Source organism: Bos javanicus, chromosome 15, assembly GCF_032452875.1.
Source record: "Bos javanicus breed banteng chromosome 15, ARS-OSU_banteng_1.0, whole genome shotgun sequence".
NCBI classification, from domain to species: domain Eukaryota; kingdom Metazoa; phylum Chordata; class Mammalia; order Artiodactyla; family Bovidae; genus Bos; species Bos javanicus.
Window position 1 is genome coordinate 22,124,467 of NC_083882.1, and position 18,762 is coordinate 22,143,228.

Below are 18,762 nucleotides of genomic sequence, written 5' to 3' on the forward strand. Positions count from 1 at the left end.
GCTTAGCTTCACAGCTGACCCAAGCATGCTGGATCTTAGTTCCTTGACCAAGGATCAAATCTATGTCCCCTGAATTACAAGGCAGGTTCCCAACCACCAGGGAAGTGGTGGTCAAAAAACATCATTTTGATCCCTAATATTTTGTTTATCTGTTTATTGTGCCTTCTTTCATTAAAATATAAACTGCGTGACAGCATGGTCCCTCATTTAACACTGAAAGCCAGCATGAAGAACAGTGCCTGATTCACAGAAGGGTCTCAATAAATACTTTCTCAACGAATGACTAAGAAAGGAGCAGCAATTCTATCAGTGGTCACAGTGAACATACACACACGTTACAACTAAACAAATAATTCTTTCAGCCTCCATCGCTGTTAATACCACAACCAGACATGCCTCTTGATGAAAAGCAGCCTCCAGCTAACAAAGTGATCTTACTGCCCCCAAAATATCAAACCAGCTCTCATTAAGCCTCTGGATCAGGGCCGAGGCAAATACTGGCCAAATACGGAAAGCAGCTAGTTTCTGTAAACAACATTTTCCTGGAACAGCACCATGCCCGTTAGTTTGCACACTGCAGTGTGTGACACCCAACAGCAGAGCTCTGTAGTTAAAACAGAGACTGTCCGGTCCACAAAGCCTAAAACACTTACTATCGGGCCCTTTACAGAAAAAATTCACAAATCTCCACTCTAGATTCAACTACCAATTTTGCAGGACAAAAGAAAACACTGAGTTATACCATGGGAAATGTAATCAACAAAATCTCAAATGAGGATTCTAAACCTGTGCTCTCCAATGTGACAACCATTATCCTACTTACTACCTACTTCTGAGTACCTGGAATGTAACTAGCACCACACACTCTAATGGTAGTTCCTCTGGATATACTGGGTTAAAAAAATACAGTATTGAAATCAATTTCACCTGCTTTTCACTTTGTAAACTATGGCTACTGTGAAACTTAAAATTAACAGGTAGCTTACATTGTATTTCTGTTGAACAGTGTTGTTTTAAACCATACTTTATGAACAGTAAAAATGCAAAGAAAAATAAGGAGGGGGTTACCCCAAAAATCAAGATAGAGCGTTACAGTCTTAAGGGGGTAGGGAGTAGGAACTGGGAGGGGTGTTTGTTTGGGAGGCAGAATCATGCTGGGCTTCCTGGATGATGGCTAACAAAGTTCTGTCTCCTTTCATAAATGAAAGTTACAGGATAACATGCCTTGTAATACTTAAGATGCATATTCACTTTGTACTACTTTGTATATATTATTTTAATTAATTTTAAAAATTATTTTCAAAGATTTATCACCTTCAGATCTAGAATCTGAACATGAGACTCAAGGTATGTATCTGCTGCTCTGGATCCTGTACACATACAGTGATCCGAGGGCAGAAACTAGGTAAATTGTTCCTCTAGAGTCCAGGAACTCTGGGGGCTGATTCTCCAAAGCACCATACAGAAGAGCACTACAGCTTAGCAGTGAAGGTCACAACTCTGGAGCTAAGCTGCCTAGACTCAAGTCCGCACTCCAACACTGCTCACTATGCAACCATGAGCAATTTACTCCAATTTCCTGTGCCTGTTTCCGAATACGTAAAATGTAAGTAATGACCTCATGGGGCTGTTGTAAGGGCTGAATTACTTCACATATGTAAACCACTTAAAACAGGCTGAAAAAGATTCATTTGGGTGCTTACTAGTGTATCATTATTGCTTTTTGTTGTTATTTAGTCGCTAAGTTGTGTCTGACTCTTTTGTGACCCCGTGGACTGCAGCCTGCCAGTCTCCTCTCCCATGAGATTTCCCAGGCAAGAATGAACACTGGAGTGGGTTGCCATTTCCTTCTCCAGAGGATCTTCCCAAACCAAGGACTGAACCCGCGTCTCCTGCATTGGCAGATGGATTCTTTACCACTGAGTCACCAGGGAAACCCATTATTACTGCTAATTTCTACACTGATGAGATGGAGATCCTTGGATTTATAACTGCCCTCATGCAAAGTTATCCTATACACTCACACAGAGGATGCAGAGGGTCAAAAAGCTTTCCCAATACATGCTATGCTTGTTATCTGAAAGCCAAAAATTCCAGGAAACATTACTGTCCCACAATAATTCAGCCTGCAGTACCCAAAGGTACAGTTACTCTTTAATGTGGCTTTGGTCTTCCTTCCTAATTATGGCTCCCAATTCCTCAACTCCCCTTCAACAGCTGCTAAATGGAAAAGAAAATTACGGTTTGGCTAAGAAAGAATTATAAGGACACTGGGATGGGTAATCTTAAACTTTAGCCAGGCCAGAATTAAGTAATAATTCTGAAAAAAAAAAAATGATCCTAACATGAGAACCAAAACATCCGAAGAAATTCTTCAAATGTAAGAACATATTTGTGTACTTTAATTACTAAGAGTTAACCTACCTGTTCATCTGAAGCTAGATTGGTGAATAAAGGAACGATTTCACTTTTCACACTATCTAATTCCAAAACTTTTGCAAATTCACCCAATTTGGAAGCAGCAGCACGGCGTACCATTGGTGTGTCATCTGAGCACAAGGAACGGAAGTACCTGCAACAGATAAAATAATGAAGGTATTTCCTGTTACATGTCACTGAGTAAGCATCCCCCAACACACACAGGAATTTCAGAGGTTTTCTCCTACAAACATCAGGCATTAGACTTCTACTCATAGAAGTAACAAAGGCAACCCACTGGTATGTGCACTTGGACACTGGTAACTGCTGTCATCAATCTGACTACCCTGATACCAGCCACTCACTGGTAACAGGGTACTGTGTATCCTGTCAGCTGTGAGCTCCCAATAACCCCAAATAACTAAAAAATACCATATCTTACTGTCTAATTTCTCCTTTGACAGCAACGGAAGCCCTGGGATAGCAAACGCTGAACAAACCACATGCGGATGTGCGAGAGGTGAACCAATCCCCACTTGCTAAGCGCTTCACCAGAGGTACGAAGTGAGCCTCCAGGGCCACTGGTGTGTGCTCCTGCGAGATCTGCCTCAGGGACTCCACAGCCTTGTCTCGAACCACAGTCTCTTCCACAGTTGCCAGGCTTTCCAGAGGAGGCTGCACAGACCAAAATGGAAAACCAGTGAGAAAACTTACTCAACCAGGTTAGATACAGATTATCACCTTTTAAAGTGACTGGAGGGAGGTGGGACAAGTAACCAGAATGTTAGCTACATCACACCAAATGGTTACTTTCAGTTCACACGGTGATGGCATATGCTGTGTCCAACCTGAAGACACGATTTCTGTAGGACAGCCAAGATTTCATGTCCCAGATGGCGATTCCCAGATGGTGTCTACGAATGACACGGTGGAAGAGACCTGACACAGTATTAATATCACTGTGAGCTGAATCACTCGACTTAAAAGCTGTATAGCCAAAGTCGACAGAACCATGTGTACTTCCTCAAGAGTGAGTGCAGAAACATGACCACCTCTGGGCACCACAATTACATGAGGACCCCGCATCAGGACACTGAGGCCACGGCGCCCGGAGTATCATTCTACCGTTCCTGGAGGTGGAAGCTACCTCTGTCAGTTCACTCCACACCACTGCCTTTTCCAAACTATTAAAGGCTGAGTGCAAAATTACTTTTCTCAGAATGCATCCAGAATTTTTCCATGAGCCAGACATAGAGTGGGACTTTATGAAAGAACAATTAAGTGAAAGGTACAGAGACAGTAGGAAACCTTGCCTGCAGCTTTAGAAACAGGAGACCAAATGGGTTGGCCCTGACTAGGATCAGTGAGCGAGTGCAGCACAGCCCAGGGAAAAGTGCAGAGGGCTGATTCTCTCAACTGCTGCTCTTCTGGGTTTGCACTCGGTCTGGACAAATTCAGGATACACCGTGAAGTGCCAATGTTAAAGACAAAAGCCACATGTAGAACTGACCAGGAGAGTGAAATAGAATTATGAGTCAAAGGAAACAAGGGTGTCTACATAATACATTTCAAAAATTATTTGACACAAGGTACTCAGCTTTCCTAAGGGAAATTTCAGAAGCCCTCTGAAAAGATACTGTTTTCTTAAAAGTAAAGGCCTTTCACGATCTGTCCACTGCCTTCTCTGACCTCCTCTCATGCAGTATCATTGATAATCTCTATCACCACTACAGAAGAGCAGGCTCCTGTCTCTTGATTGAAACGTGGCCTATTTCTCCATGACCTTTTCCTACAGCCCTGGGACCACCACTTCTGCCTACTCTAGCACCAACACTTTATACTCTTGCAATCAACCAGTTTCACACTTCCAAGGCTCCTAAACTCTTTCTTTTAAAATGATAATTACTTTTATATTCCAGCACTGAGGAGAGGGAACAAATAAGGCCATGATTTCTTTGCGCTAGTTTACTTTTGGGGGGGGTGTCTTTTGACTTTTCTTCTTAATTTTTTAAAGATTTACTTTATTCAAGTACCGTGGTCTTACAATGTTATGTTAATTTCTGCTGTACAGCAAATTGATTCAGTTACACATATACATTCTTTTCCGTTATCGTTTTATCACAGGACATTGAATACAATTTTATATTCTAATGGAGGAAGATAACAACTCATCAGGACAATAACTCTCTGTAAAGAGAACAGGGGGAATTCCGTGGCAGCCCGATGGTAAGGACTCTGTGCTTTCACTGCTGAGGACCAGGGTTCAACCCCTGGTTGGGGAACTAAGATCCCACAAGCTGTGTGGTGCAGCCAAAGAGGGGGTAAAAACAAGGCTGATGTGGTGAAGGATGATTGGGGAAGGAATTTCAGGTTGAGAGGTCAGGGAAGGCATTGCTGAGATGCATTAAAGCTGGCATCTAAATGATAAGGAGCCAGTCATAGGAAGCTCAAAAACACATGTTATTATAGGGACTATCCAGGGCAATAAGCTTGGTGTATTCAAAGAACAGAACAAAGACTATTGTGAATGGAATGAGGTTATTAAAGGGAACATGATACGAGATAAGCTCATAGGGGCAAATTTTATAAACTAAGGTACAAACTAAGGTAGAAATTATGAATTTTCTAAGAACCATGGCAGGGAGTGATCCATCTCTGGGTGAAGAGTCAACTAGAGTGGTGGGGCAGAAGGTGTGAGTGGAAAGCAACTAGATTACTGCAATAATCTAGAGGAAAGACCATATGGTCTAGAAAGACCAGTGGAAAGATGAGCTAAGTGGTAGTAGAGACGGAAGAAAGAGAACTGATTTGGAATACATGCAGAATCTACAGGAGTGATTGACGGATTAGATGTGGGAAGTGAGGGGAAACGGATTCAAGAATATCTTCCAGGCTTTGGCTGTCCAACTAACTGGGTAGATGGTGATGCGATTTACTGCAATGGGACAACTAATTACGATACATTTTGGGGAAAAAACTGCATTCTGTTTCAGACATACTAAATTTGAGATGCCTGTTTGACACCCAAGTAGAAAAATCATAGCAGATATACATAACACAGATATTTATATCTTTCTACATATATCTATATCTGGAGCTCCATGGAAAGGTCAGAGGTAAAGACAGAAGTCATGAGAGTCAGCAATATAATACAGCCAATATTGAAGCCTTGAAGCATACAACCCCATCATCCTGTGCAGCTGTCAAATTCCTAGTCATCTTTCACACCCTAGTTCAGACATTCTCTCCCAAGGACATCTTCCTGATCACCCTGGGTTAATCCCTTTCTCTTTTATGTGCTTCAAATTTTTCCATCTAACACCACATAGTAATTACTTGTTGACAGAAAAGGACAGAGGCCTTATTACCCTCCCAATGCTCATCTTTAACATGAACATTGTAACTTCAGTGACTGATATAGAAGGTTCTCAGTAAATTTCAACTGAATTAAACTGAATTCATGAAATTCACAAAGGAAGTCAGAATCAAAAGTTACACTTACAATTAAAGACAAAACTAATAAACATTCCCAAAGCCACAGCATTGTTAGATGAGAATTAAGATTTCCACTATAAGAGGGAAAAAAATCATGAACAGAAACAATCCAGCCCTTTTTCTCCTAACTGCTAAGGTAACAACTTAGAAAAGAGAAAGTTCCCACATTCACAACCAGAAAAAATAAGAAAGGTTGAGTCCAAAATGCCTACATTATTTGTTCTCTCAATTTGTTCTCCTGTGACTATCCATAAAAAGATCTTCATAAAAAAATGCTGCACTGTCCTATCACCACACAATGTATTATTTATACCGCAAAAGTTCTAGAAGGACAGCAGGCAGAATATACTCACCAGCAAACAGTGGGCAAAGTCAGGACCTCCCACCAGGCCAGTGAAATTTCCCAGCTGCTCAGCAAGAGCTAACAGTACCTCATCTTCATCATAAATTGTATCTGGAAATGACAAGAACCCAGTACTCATCAACAAGGATAGCTGGCCCAAAGCTGGACACTCACACAAAACTAGGAAGACACTCCATATGTAACTAGACAATCTGTCGCCATCCTAACAGCCTTTTCCTCCTTCTCAATCAAGTGTCTTCATGGATTTGTTTTATAGAAGGAACTAGAAATTCATAATCGCACATCAATTACTTTTCTATTAGCTAAATAATTAATATCTGAATATGTCCGGCCACAACATTACAATATATGCTTTGCCCTGTTTCTTCACAGTAGAAACAACAGGCTCAGTTTAGTACTAATACTATGGGCAACAAATACAAAACAACAATCCAAGTTTTGAAAGCCACTGGAAAACAGAAATGCCCAGGCCTTTCCTCAAAGAGTCACATACCTGTAAGGAATGGCAGCAGTTCAGTTCGTGTCCTTTCTACTCCGAGTGCTAGAGCAATTGTTGATAATTTCTTAATACTATTGAGACGGAGCTTTAAAAAAAAAAGTAGAAAGAAGAATGAAGTAAAGAAGCAGTTGTGATTTAGACCAAAAGAGAGTAGCTGCAAATAGGTGAGGTAATGGCATACTGATAAGAAGGAAAAAAAAAAACCTTTAATTTACACTTTATTCTATGAGGAACCTCAAAAACAAGGGAACACGCCTTCTTTAGCTAAAGTAAGATTTCTCAGGAGAAATCCTCTGACGGGCCCATTAAAGAAATGAAAGAAAATACAATATCCGGAAAAGCGAGACAATTTTAAAAAGAGAGAAATGTAGCAGTGGTCAAGCAGGTGAGATGGTTGAGTACCACCCCAGGCTTTTCAAAGAAAAGTTCAATCAGAGATGACATCCCGCCTCCTTTAGGTTAGTTTAGCCACCCCTCCATTCAAGCCGGGCCAGTTTCCAGCAGGCCGCGAGGAAGGCAGTCATTCCCCTGCATTTCAGAGGGCGCCTCGGCGTCCTGCAGCCCCTCGCGGCCCCGCGCCGCCCGCCTCCCGCTCGCCCCGCTACGGGCGCCGCCGGCCCCGGCGTCCTCACCGCCCGGCCCAGAAAGGGCTCCCGGGCGGCAAGCCGGTTCCCCCACGAGCACCCAGGACCAGGTGGGACGCCGGGCCGCCGCCTCAGCGGGTCAGAATAAGGCGTGCGGGGCAGGCTCCGGGGCCGCCGGGTCGAGCCACCAGAACCCCTCATGGGTCCCTCCCCTCCTCCCCGTCAAGTTTCAGCTCAGGGTCCCGGCTTTCTATCCCCGGGCCTCCCCCACAACAGGGGCCGGCTGGCCCCCTTCCCTACCACGCGCTCAGCCAAGCCCGCGTCCGCTGCCGGGCGCGACTCCAATACCTGCACGTCCTCATTGCGGAGCTCGTCGATTAACACCGCGATGGGGTAGAGCGAATCGTCTCCATCTCCGCCGGCGGCCCCCGAGCCGGTGGCAGGCCCCGCCGCACCCGCCATGTTCTTCCTCCTCCGCCTGGACTCGGCCGCCCGCTGCGCTCCCTGGCCCCGCCCCACACCCTGGCCCCGCCCCGCGCCCTGATAGGCGGGGCTAAGGCCGGAGCTCGGCCGGAGCCGAAGTCCGGGAACTGAGTTCCTGCAGAGCGGGTGGAGACCCCTGCCAGGTCCCCGTTTCCGGAGCTGTAGGTCTGAACTCCAAAAGACAGGTGGGCTTAGAAGGCGAAAGGAGCCTCCGTGTCCTTTTCCCAGGCGAAAGAAACAGGGGCAGGGATTCATCTTGCTCGTGCTGATCTGAAGGCGTCGGGAACCTACCTGCGTGACCTGTGCTGTGCCCTCTTAGGACTCAGGGGACCAAGAGGATGCTTGAGGCCAGGAGGAAAAAAGACTTAGCGCCTCCCTCCCCCGACCTCATCCTGGCCCGGAGCCATTTGGGTCTCCATTCCTAATTTCCCCCGCTATATCCTTACGCTTCCACAAGCTTCCACAGAACCCCTCCACCCCTTCCTCCGGCATGTGCGCCAGAATTGTATCTGGCTCCTGCTCCGTAAGACAAATACCGCGGGCGGTGAGAGAAAATGAACAGTGCTATCCAAACTCCCCAGTCAATATTTTTTCCGCTTTTTCCATGCAAGCTGTTAAAAACATGCTGCTCTCTTGTTTTTGTGTTTCTTTTCAGTTTGGTACTGGAATGCTGCCTTCTGTTGTATTTTCTTTCTCTTATTTTTTAGGTCTTTAGCATGCCAGAAGTACAACAATCAAGCAAAACTAGGACAAGCTTTAATCCTTCCAAATTGGGTGAAGCGGCTACTTTGCTTGTACAAGAAAGGCTAACCTGACCTCTCTAGAACTCCAAGAGTCCTCAAAGGCAGCGGTGGGAGGAGGTCCGACGGTATGAGAGTTCTTGCAAAGTTTAGTAGGAAGTTTCCATTTACCCTTGGGCAGGCAGCACGGAATAACTAGAATGTCCTCTTTTTTGTTTGTTTTGGACTATAAGCTGCTTAGAGTGATCACTACCTGTGGTGATCACAAGCTCTGCAATGGTAATTTTATATGTCTGATGAATAAAAAAGGCAAATTATCAATAAATGTAATTTCAGTTCAGTTCAGTCACTCAGTCGTGTCCAACTCCTTGCGACCCCATGAATCACAGCACACACCAGGCCTCCCTGTCCATCACCAACTCCTGGAGTTCACTCAAACTCATGTCCATCCAGTGGGTGATGCCATCCAGCCATCTCATCCTCTGTCGTCCCCTTCTCCTGCCCCCAATCCCTCCCAGCATCAGGGTCTTTTCCAATGAGTCAACTCTTCGTGGCCAAAGTATTGGAGTTTCAGCTTCAGCATCAGTCCTTCCAATGAACACCCAGGACTGATCTCCTTTAGGATGGACTGGTTGGATCTCCTTGCAGTCCAAGGGACTCTCAAGAGTCTTCTCCAACACCACAGTTCAAAAGCATCAATTCTTCAGTGCTCAGCTTTCTTCACAGTCCAACTCTCACATCCATACATGACCGCTGGAAAAACCATAGCCTTGACTAGACGGACCTTTGTTGGCAAAGTAATATCTCTGCTTTTCAGTATACTATCTAAGGTGGTCATAACTTTCCTTCCAAGGAGTAAGCGTCTTTATTTCACGGCTGCAATCACCAGCTGCAGTGATTTTGGAGTCAAAAAAAAAAAGTCTGACACCGTTTCCACTGTTTCCCCGTCTATTAATTTAGGTGACTTTAAAAAAATGGGGTTCTTGGAAGTAAACACAGTAGATAAGGCTTTTGATCGTAGTGTAAGTTTAGGAACCAGTGAATCTGAACAGTAATTCTTAATTTAGGCCTTCTGGACTATTTGAATGACCACTTTACAACCTGGTATGGCCTTGGGATTTCAATACCTGCATTTGCATGTGTGTCTTAGTGGTGCTTTTACTATTCTGGGATCATGAGAAAAGAACAGAGGTGGATTTAAAATGACAGTGTGTTTTCATGCACAAAATGAAAGCCAAACCACATCATAGACTGCATTGTCACAGTAGTTCTAACAGAAAAGTGGTGAGAAAATTGAGATAATATAGGTCACTTGGTGGTATAGGTATGTTGAACTCAAAAGAAGCTGAGTTTTCACAGGAATACCATAATCACAATACAAGGGATAATTTAGTCTCAGCAAAATACATCATCTGCCATGTTAAATTGCTATAATATTAGTTTGAATGGTATTAGTTTTATGATATCATTTGTATTTAACTTGCAAACTTATATTTTTTAGTTATATAAGAACTATAAATAAAAGATCATTATATTCTTACTTTATATTTGTACATTTAAGTAACACTGTAATAAAAATAAGTAAACTGAGAGTTTTCAAGATTTTCCAAGTACTATACAAGTTGGAAAAAAAGAAAAGAGGTTTTTTGATTTAGTCCTCTAACCAAAAGACCAGAGAGGGGTTCCTGTTGACATGAGGAAGAGAAATCTAGTCTCGTAAAAGTCTTCATCAGACTTCCCTGGCAATCCAGTGGTTAAGACTCTGGTCAGGGAACTGAGATCCTGTATGATGAAGCAGGCGAAAAAAAAAAAAAAGTCAGAAATGATAAAGGAAGCAAGCACAGAAAGAAGCACATTAAGTCAGTTCCACATCATCTCTCAGGGCAGATATTAACTCAAGCTTAGACAAGCTTCAATACGCTGAATATAAAACCTAGTACACTGATGGATGCTAAGCTATTTTGTTTAAAACTCAAATACACTTTGCTTACCCAAGCACAATGAATTGGACACCTATGAAATAACTATGATTAAATATGAAATCACAAGCTGAGAAAATAGGCCCCAGAAGATTGCCTGGTTTGAGAGTCATCAATTCTGGACTTCAATTCCCACCTCTGTGGCTGACTCATCACGACTTACCCCTCCCTATGCCTCGGTTCCGCCTCCACCCCCTCACCCTCAATAAAATGGAGCTAACCATCTCTGACTCCCTTTCCAGTTACTGTGATTATGTGAGAATGAAACAGACAGTAAACATGGAGATGCTAGTAAATCCTTCAATAAAGAAAGTAATTAAAACAAATAGACTGCAGCAGAAAGAGCCTATTTCAAAAATTGGGTTGAAGGGAAACTGGAACTAAATCTAAGTCTTTTGGGGAGTGTGGTCCACTGACTACCTGAATTACCTAAAATGCTTGTTAAAAATGCAGATACCTGGCCTACATCCAGGATCTACTGAATAAGAACCCTTGAGAATGGGGCACATTTTTACCATGCCCCCTGGTGATTTTAATGTACACTGATATTCAAAAGTCATTGATTTGATAAGTTTATCCAGAAAAATCATTTCCAGGTCAACAAGGAAACATCTGCTCAGCAAGAGTCTGCTCAGGTAGCCTCTGGAAGCTACCTCTGTCCAGAAAAAGCAAATGACAACTCCAGTTGCTCATCGCGAAACAGTTCTGTCCCTTCTGGTTGTGGGTTTTGCCAGTTAAACAGATCCCTCCTTTGCGGGATTCCTGGAAGCTAGCAAAGCACCACAAATACAGTCCTGTGGCGCTGAGCTGTTTCCACGCTCCCCTCTCCCCTCTGTTGCTCCCTCTGGTCTCCTTTCCCTGTCCCACACCCACGACAAGGAACTAGTGGCCCGGGAGCATCAGGGGCAACCACTGAGATGAGACAGGATTGGAGGCAACCCCTGGGAAGCAGTGTGATATGCTCAGCACAAAAGCATGGAATTCGGACACCCACGTACAGTTCACTTATCCAGTCAATCAAAGGAAGACAAGGTTAGACTTGCCAGTTCTTGGTCAGATGAAGCATGGAGAATACTGAGAAGCACAAGCTGACGGGATCCACAGCTCTGAGTGTCGCAATAGAAAAGGGTTAGTCCTAAGGAAGTCTGAATGACGTTGCCGTGTTCTCCTGCCTCTTGCCTCACGTTTATTAGGGTTGCCTCTTCTGCAGAGCTCTACAAGTAAGCACTCCTTCAAGCGCTGATCTGTTCCAGAGTCACCCCACTGGGAGCAAAGGCTGAGTGCAGAGAAAGAACTGTGCATAGGAGGTTCTCTCAGGGCAGACCCAGAAGCACCATTCTCTGGAGAAGGCCATGGAGAAAGAGGTGGGTGGCTCAGTTCAGGCACGGAAAACCAGAGGCATATACAGATACTTTCCAACCCTCTTCATTTAGCGAGATGAACCTGGGAAACCGATTCCCAGGTCTGTACTTAATTCATGGCAGAGTAGTAATTATCACCACAGCATTAATGACATTTCAAATTTATATTTATACAAAGAATGTCTTCATTCTGTGAGACTCAAATATTTGCCCCTCAACTCTACCTTGATATTTTCTTCTTCTTTCTCTTTTTCCATTTTGTGGCAAAATTTTAATCCCAACGTTATGGATGGGAATACTTGGCAAAGAAAAAGAGACTTTACCTGGACTCACACAGTGACTCAAAGAAGCTGAAGAACTCATAACCAGGGATGCTCACTATCATACCTTGCTTTATCCCCCAGCCCCCACCATGCCACAGCTTACCACTGTATGTAAAAAAGGTATTGGAGGACTTCTCTGGTGGTCCAGCAGTTAAGACTCCATTCTACCAGTGCAGCAGGCATGAGTTCGATCCCTGGTGGAGATCCCATGCGCCATGCAGTGTGACCAAAAAAATAAACAATAAAAAGGTATTGGATTTCCAGAGCAAATCTTTCTTTGAATTCTTGGGAAGAATATAATTCTTGGGAAGAGATGGTTCTGACTCAGGCCAGTCTATACAGTGGTTAAGAGAGTACACAGTGAAGTCAGGAAGACCTTGATTGACATCCTCGCTCTATCAATTATTAATTGTGTTCAGTTCAGTTCAGTTGCACAGCCGTGTCCGACTCTTTGCAACCCCATGGACTGCAGCACACCAGGCCTCCCTGTCCATCACCAACTGCCGGAGTTTACTCAAACTCATGTCCATTGAGTCAGTGATGCCATCCAACCATCTCATCCTCTGTCATCCCCTTCTCTTCCTGCCTTCAATATTTCCCAGCATCAGAGTCTTTTTCAATAAGTCAGTTCTTCACATCAGGTGGCCAAAGTATTGGAGTTTAGGCTTCAGCATCAGTCCTTTCAATAAACACCCAGGACTGATCTCCTTTAGGATGGACTGGTTGTATCTCTTTGCAGTCCAAGGGACTCTCAAGAGTCTTCTCCAACACCATAGTTCAAAAGGAACAATTCTTTGGCACTCAGCTTTCTTTATAGTCCAACTCTCACATCCATACATGACTACTGGAAAAACCATAGCATTGACTAGACGGACCTTTGTTGGCAAAGTAATGTCTCTGCTTTTGAATATGCTATCTAGGTTGGTCATAACTTTTCTTCCAAGGAGTAAGTGTCTTTTAATTTCATGGCTACAGTCATGATTTGCAGTGATTTTGGAGCCAACTAATTGTGTGACTTTGGGCAAATTACATACCCTCTCTGAACCTTGGTTTCTTCATCTGTAGAGTATGGTTGTAAACCTTACTTCTCGTGGTTGTTAAGATTAAATAATTAAGATGTAGTGCCTAGATTAGTATCTGACAAGATTAAGCCCTCAGAAATTTGCCATTAATAGTTATTATCTACTGAGGAAGCAGAAGCAGGAAAGAAAACATTCCAATCAGCTGAGCTTTGGCAACAAAGAGGACCCATGTGAAAAGCTGATGAAATCTACATGGTTTAGAGTCAGATGATCTGATTCAAGGCCTTCCAGGAGGCTTTCTCACTGGTAAGGTAGAGACAATGCTTACCTTACTTCTCTTTCAGGATTGTTTCAAGGAGTAAGATCCAGACTGTAAAGGACTTGCGAAATGGCAGGCATAACACAAATGTTGGCAGTTTTGTTTTTGACTTCCAGGGGCTCACTGAGTCCTTGAATCCAGTGCCCACACCAAACACATAATGAGAACATCTGGAGTAAGCCTCTGTTAGTAAGCCTCTGTAAGTAAGTTCAAGGTCTGTTGTCCCCCCAGTTCCTGAATAACAACAGTCAGAATGAGTACCTCCCTGACCACAAGGGTATATTTAAGATGCAACAAACCCGGTGATTGAGCAGGCATGGTGACCTTTCGCAAAAGTCTTAGGCCCCTGAGTCCTATCATTGCCCTAATATTCTAGGACAGACCGATGGGTATCTTGCCAGATGCTATACACAGTCCAACAAATACCCTTTGTTACAGTGTTAAGTGAAAAAGCAAAGAATACGGTGTTACTGAAACTGTAGTACACAGGGTACTTTGAACTGAAAATGTTTGGAAATAATAAATTGTTCCTAAATAGTTAATATTAAAATACCTTAAGATTTTTTTAAAAAAGCAATGTGTGTGCAGTAGTATAACACATTATAATACTACACAGTGTGTGTAGTAGCTATTTGTGTAAAATAGAATGAACACACATGTGCTTGTATGAGCATTTAAAAAAAATTTTTTTTTTTTTAAATCTCTAGGAGCACACACATGACTAACCACATTGGTTGATGGAGTATCTGGGAAACAGAAATATAAGGAGATTTTTCAGTGTACAATCTATTTATCCTTTTGTTTGCTTTTTACTATTTCAGTTCAGTTCAGTTCAGTCACTCAGTTGAGTCCGACCCTTTGCTACCCCATGAATCGCAGCACACCAGACCTCCCTGTCCATCACCAACTCCCGGAGTTCACTCAAACCCATGTCCATCGAGTCAGTGATGCCATCCAGCCATCTCATCCTCTGTCGTCCTCTTCTCCTCCTGCCCCCAATCCCTCTCAGCATCAGGGTCTTTTCCAATGAGTCAACTCTTCCCATGAGGTGGCCAAAGAAGTTTCAGCTTCAGCATCAGTTCTTCCAATGAACACCCAGGACTGATCTCCTTTAGAATGGACTGGTTGGATCTCTTTGCAGTCCAAGGGACTGTCAAGAGTCTTCTCCAACACCACAGTTCAAAAGCATCAATTCTTCGGTGCTCAGCTTTCTTCACAGTCCAACTCTCACATCCATACATGACCACTGGAAAAACCATAGTCTTGACTAGACAGACCTTTGTTGGCAAAGTAATGTCTCTGCTTTTGAATATGCTCTCTAGGTTAGTCATAACTTTCTTTCCAAGGAGTAAGCGTCTTAATTTCATGGCTGCAATCACCATCTGCAGTGATTTTGGAGCCCAGAAAAATAAAGTCTGACACTGTTTCCACTGTTTCCCCATCCATTTCCCATGAAGTGATGGGACCAGATGCCATGATCTTCGTTTTCTGAATGTTGAGCTTTAAGTCAACTTTTTCACTCTCCTCTTTCACCTTCATCAAGAGGCTTTTTAGTTCCTCTTCACTTTCTGCCATAAGGGTGGTGTCATCTGCATATCTGAGGTTATTCATATTTCTCCCAGCAATCTTGATTCCAGCTTGTGCTTCATCCAGCCTGGCATTTCGCATGATGTACTCTGCATATAAGTTAAGTAAGCAGGGTGACAATATACAGCCTTGACATATTCCTTTTCCTATTTGGAAACAGTCTGCTGTTCCATGTCCAGTTCTAACTGTTGCTTCCTGACCTGCATACAGGTTTCTCAAGAGGCAGGTCAGGTGATCTGGTATTCCTATTTCTTTCAAAATTTTCCACAGTTTATTGTGATCCACACAGTCAAAGGCTTTGACATAGTCAATAAAGCAGAAATTCATGTTTTTTTCTGGAATTCTCTTGCTTTTTCCATGATCCAGTGGATGTTGGCAATTTGGTCTCTGGTTCCTCTGTCTTTTCTAAAACCAGCTTGAACATCTGGAAGTTCATGGTTCACATATTGCTGAAGCCTGGCTTGGGGGAATTTTGAGCATTACTTTACTAGCGTGTGAGATGAGTGCAATTGTGCAGTAGTTTGAGCCTTCTTTGGCATTGCCTTTCTTTGGGATTGGAATGAAAACTGACCTTTTCCAGTCCTGTGGCCACTGCTGAGTTTTCTAAATTGCTGGCATATTGAGTGCAGCACTTTCACAGCATCATCTTTCAGGATTTGAAATAGCTCAACTGGAATTCCATCATCTCCACTAGCTTTGTTCGTAGTGATGCTTTCTAAGGCCCACTTGACTTCACATTCCAGGATGTCTGGCTCTAGGTGCTACTGCTTCCCAGGTGGCACTTGTGGAAAAGAATCCACCTGCCAGTGCAGGTGATGCAAAAGTTGCGGGTTCGATCCCTGGGTGGGGAAGATTCCCTGTAGAAGTTAATGGCAAGTCACTCCAGTACTCATGCCTAGAAAATTGTGTGAACAGAGGAGCCTGGTGAACTACCATCCATGGGGTCGAAAAGAGTTAGGCACAACTGAGCAATTGAGCACACGCACACAGATTTTACTCAAATTTCATCAATTTTTCCACTAGTGTTTTTTTTTTTTTTTTCTATTTCAGGACCCAATCCAGAATAACACATTGCATTTAAGCTTTTTAAATTCTGAACCAAAGAAGTTATTACATATTCAAACAAACAATCAAACCTTCTAGCTATTGGTTACCATACCGTAAACTGGACTCTGCCTCTGCCTGGCTGGTCTCACCCTTGACCTGCAGGGATCTGTATTCATAGTCCTCCCACCCCTACCCCAACCCTTGCCAACTAGTCCCTGTCTAGCCCTGCTATGTCCACGGGTTAGATTCCCTTCTTTGCCCTCATTTTTGTAAGCCCTCATCACCACGGATTGTACTACACCCACCCAACATAGGTAGCTTTCAGGATTATGGCACAGTGTCCCCAGACCCCAGTTAAACAGAGATTTGATTTAGCAAAGCAGAGATGACTTAAAATATTACTGATCTCCTCAAAGCTGTTCCCTCTGATGTCCCCTGAAGATGGTATTCTCATTTTTTTTTTACCTTATCTGCCGAGCAGAACCGTTAGGGAAAAGGTCACAGGAGTAAGAAAGAAGCAGAGCCAAGACCCCTGGATGTACCATTTATATCTCAGCAGAAATTCCACTGGGACTGTAATCAGAAACCGGAATTTCCACTGACTTCTAGGACTTCAGGAAAGCAGCTCCCTTTCTAATCTAGCTGTGTGATTAAATTAGCTGAGGGCTCACCGTGTTCTAGAAAACCCCTGCAGACAAGATCAGGTGCATCCAGGGCGGTATGGCCATAGACAGACAAAGCAGAAACAGTCTCACAGACTTTAGAAACAAACTTAAGGTTACCAAAGTGAACAGGTAGAAGGAGGGGAATAAATGAGGTGTTTGGGATTCACATATACACACTACTGTATATAAAAGAGATAACTGGCCTTCTATACAGCACAGGGAACTATACTCAGTAGTCTGTGATAGCCTACCTGGGACAAGAATCTGAAAAAGAGTGGATATATGTACATACCATGACTGAACCACTTTGCTGTCCAACTGAACTAATAGCATTGTAAATCAACTTTACCTCAATATAAAGTAAAAACAAACAAACAAAAAGCCCCTACAAAAACTGACTATATTATTGGTACACTCTGTCTTACTAGGATAACCCCTAGGCTGTGATTATTGGAGGCAAAATAAGAAGGTGGTAAAAGAATGAAACAAATTTGACTAGATCCTGTTCTTGTTCTTGTAGTTATTCTTCGGTCACTCAGTCACGTTTTACTCTTTGTGACCCCACAGACTGCAGCCCGCCAAACTTCCCTGTCCTTCACCATCTCCTGGAGCTTGCTCAAACTTGTGTCCATTGAGTTGGTGATGCCATCCAACCATCTCATCCTCTGTTGTCCCCTTCTCCTCTTGCCCTCAATCTTTCACAGCATCAGGGTCTTTTCCAATGAGTTGGTTGTTTACATAAGGTGATCAAAGTATTAGAGCTTCAGCTTCAGCATCAGTCCTTCCAATGAACATGCAGGACTGATTTCCTTTAGGATTGACTGGTTTGATCTCCTCGCAGTCCAAGGGACTCTCAAGAGTCTTCTCCAGCACCACAGTTTGAAAGCATCAGTTCTTCAGCACTCAGCTTTCTTTATAGTTCAACTCTCACATCCGTACATGACTACTGGAAAAACCATATTTTTGGCCATCTGGACCTGTGTCTGCAAAAGGGCCTGTTCTTATCTATGCCCTTCTTATCATTCCAGATACCTAGACATAACATCTAAAAGAGAGGTCATGAGAGTGTAAGATCATGGTTAAGAGGGAAGGTCTGGTGCCAGAGAGACTGCTTGGGTTTGAATTCCAGGTCCACAACTTTCTACCTAGGTGATCTGAGTATCAGTTTCCCTATCTTTAAAAAGAGGATAATAGTTATCAAGCTCATAAAGATGTTGTAAAGATTATGAGTATGAGGGAAAAAAAGCAACTTGAAGTATTCTTGACATGTGGTGGTTTAGTCGCTAAGCCATGTCCGATTCTTGTGACCTTATGGACTGTAGCCCACCAGGCTCTTCTGTCTGTGGGATTTCCAGGGAAGAATACAGGATTGGGTTGCTATTTCCTTCTCCAAGGGATCTTCCTGACCCAGGGATCAAACTGTGTCTCCTGCATTACAGGCAAATTCTTTACCATAAGCCACCTAGGAGTAAATACTTAATAAATATCAGCTATTACTCATTATTTCTCTACAGAGCAAATCTGATGATCTAGAGGATGTAAAAAAGCATAAAAGGAAAACAAGAAATCCCCAAAATAATGAAAAACCCAAACCTCAATACATTCCTGATAAAGTTCTAAGATTGAGTTCAGAAATAGGTATCTATCTTTGTGTGTTAAAGAAATCTTCTTTATCGAAGAGCTGAACTTGTCTGTCCCTAAAGGCCTACAGCGGCCTAAGTGGATATCCTATGCTTTTAAATGCAAATTCTACTTCCTTTTGCAAATGTTTGCTTTTCAACGCATGACCTACACATGAGGAGAAGTCAAAGGTATTTTGAAGCATTTTACTCTATAGAGGCTCAGCCCCTGCTACATTAAGTTGAGCTACTGTGCT

The 18,762-nt window shown here is 43.1% G+C and overlaps 1 protein-coding gene and 1 long non-coding RNA gene across 5 annotated transcripts in view; one reads left to right on the plus strand and one right to left on the minus strand.

Moving 5' to 3' along the window:
* The window catches only part of PPP2R1B (protein phosphatase 2 scaffold subunit Abeta), a 35,380-nt gene extending 27,506 nt beyond the window's left edge, over positions 1-7,874 (minus strand). For 2 of the 4 annotated variants that reach the window (XM_061440264.1, XM_061440265.1), the window contains exons 1-5: positions 7,709-7,873; positions 6,771-6,861; positions 6,267-6,367; positions 2,861-3,093; positions 2,425-2,572 (exon numbers count right to left, since the gene is read on the minus strand). In XM_061440264.1, the coding sequence (XP_061296248.1) occupies positions 2,425-2,572; positions 2,861-3,093; positions 6,267-6,367; positions 6,771-6,861; positions 7,709-7,822 (687 nt within the window). In that variant the 5' untranslated portion in view covers positions 7,823-7,873. Of the gene's footprint in view, positions 1-2,424; positions 2,573-2,860; positions 3,094-6,266; positions 6,368-6,770; positions 6,862-7,708 lie in introns of all 4 variants that reach the window. The other 2 variants (XM_061440263.1, XM_061440266.1) reach the window with 2 other exon arrangements.
* A 44-nt stretch (positions 7,875-7,918) lies between these two features.
* On the plus strand, positions 7,919-8,932 carry LOC133261718 (uncharacterized). Its single transcript, XR_009741088.1, has 2 exons — positions 7,919-8,028; positions 8,551-8,932. It is a non-coding gene; the product is annotated as an uncharacterized LOC133261718 (long non-coding RNA).
* Positions 8,933-18,762: the final 9,830 nt, after the last annotated feature.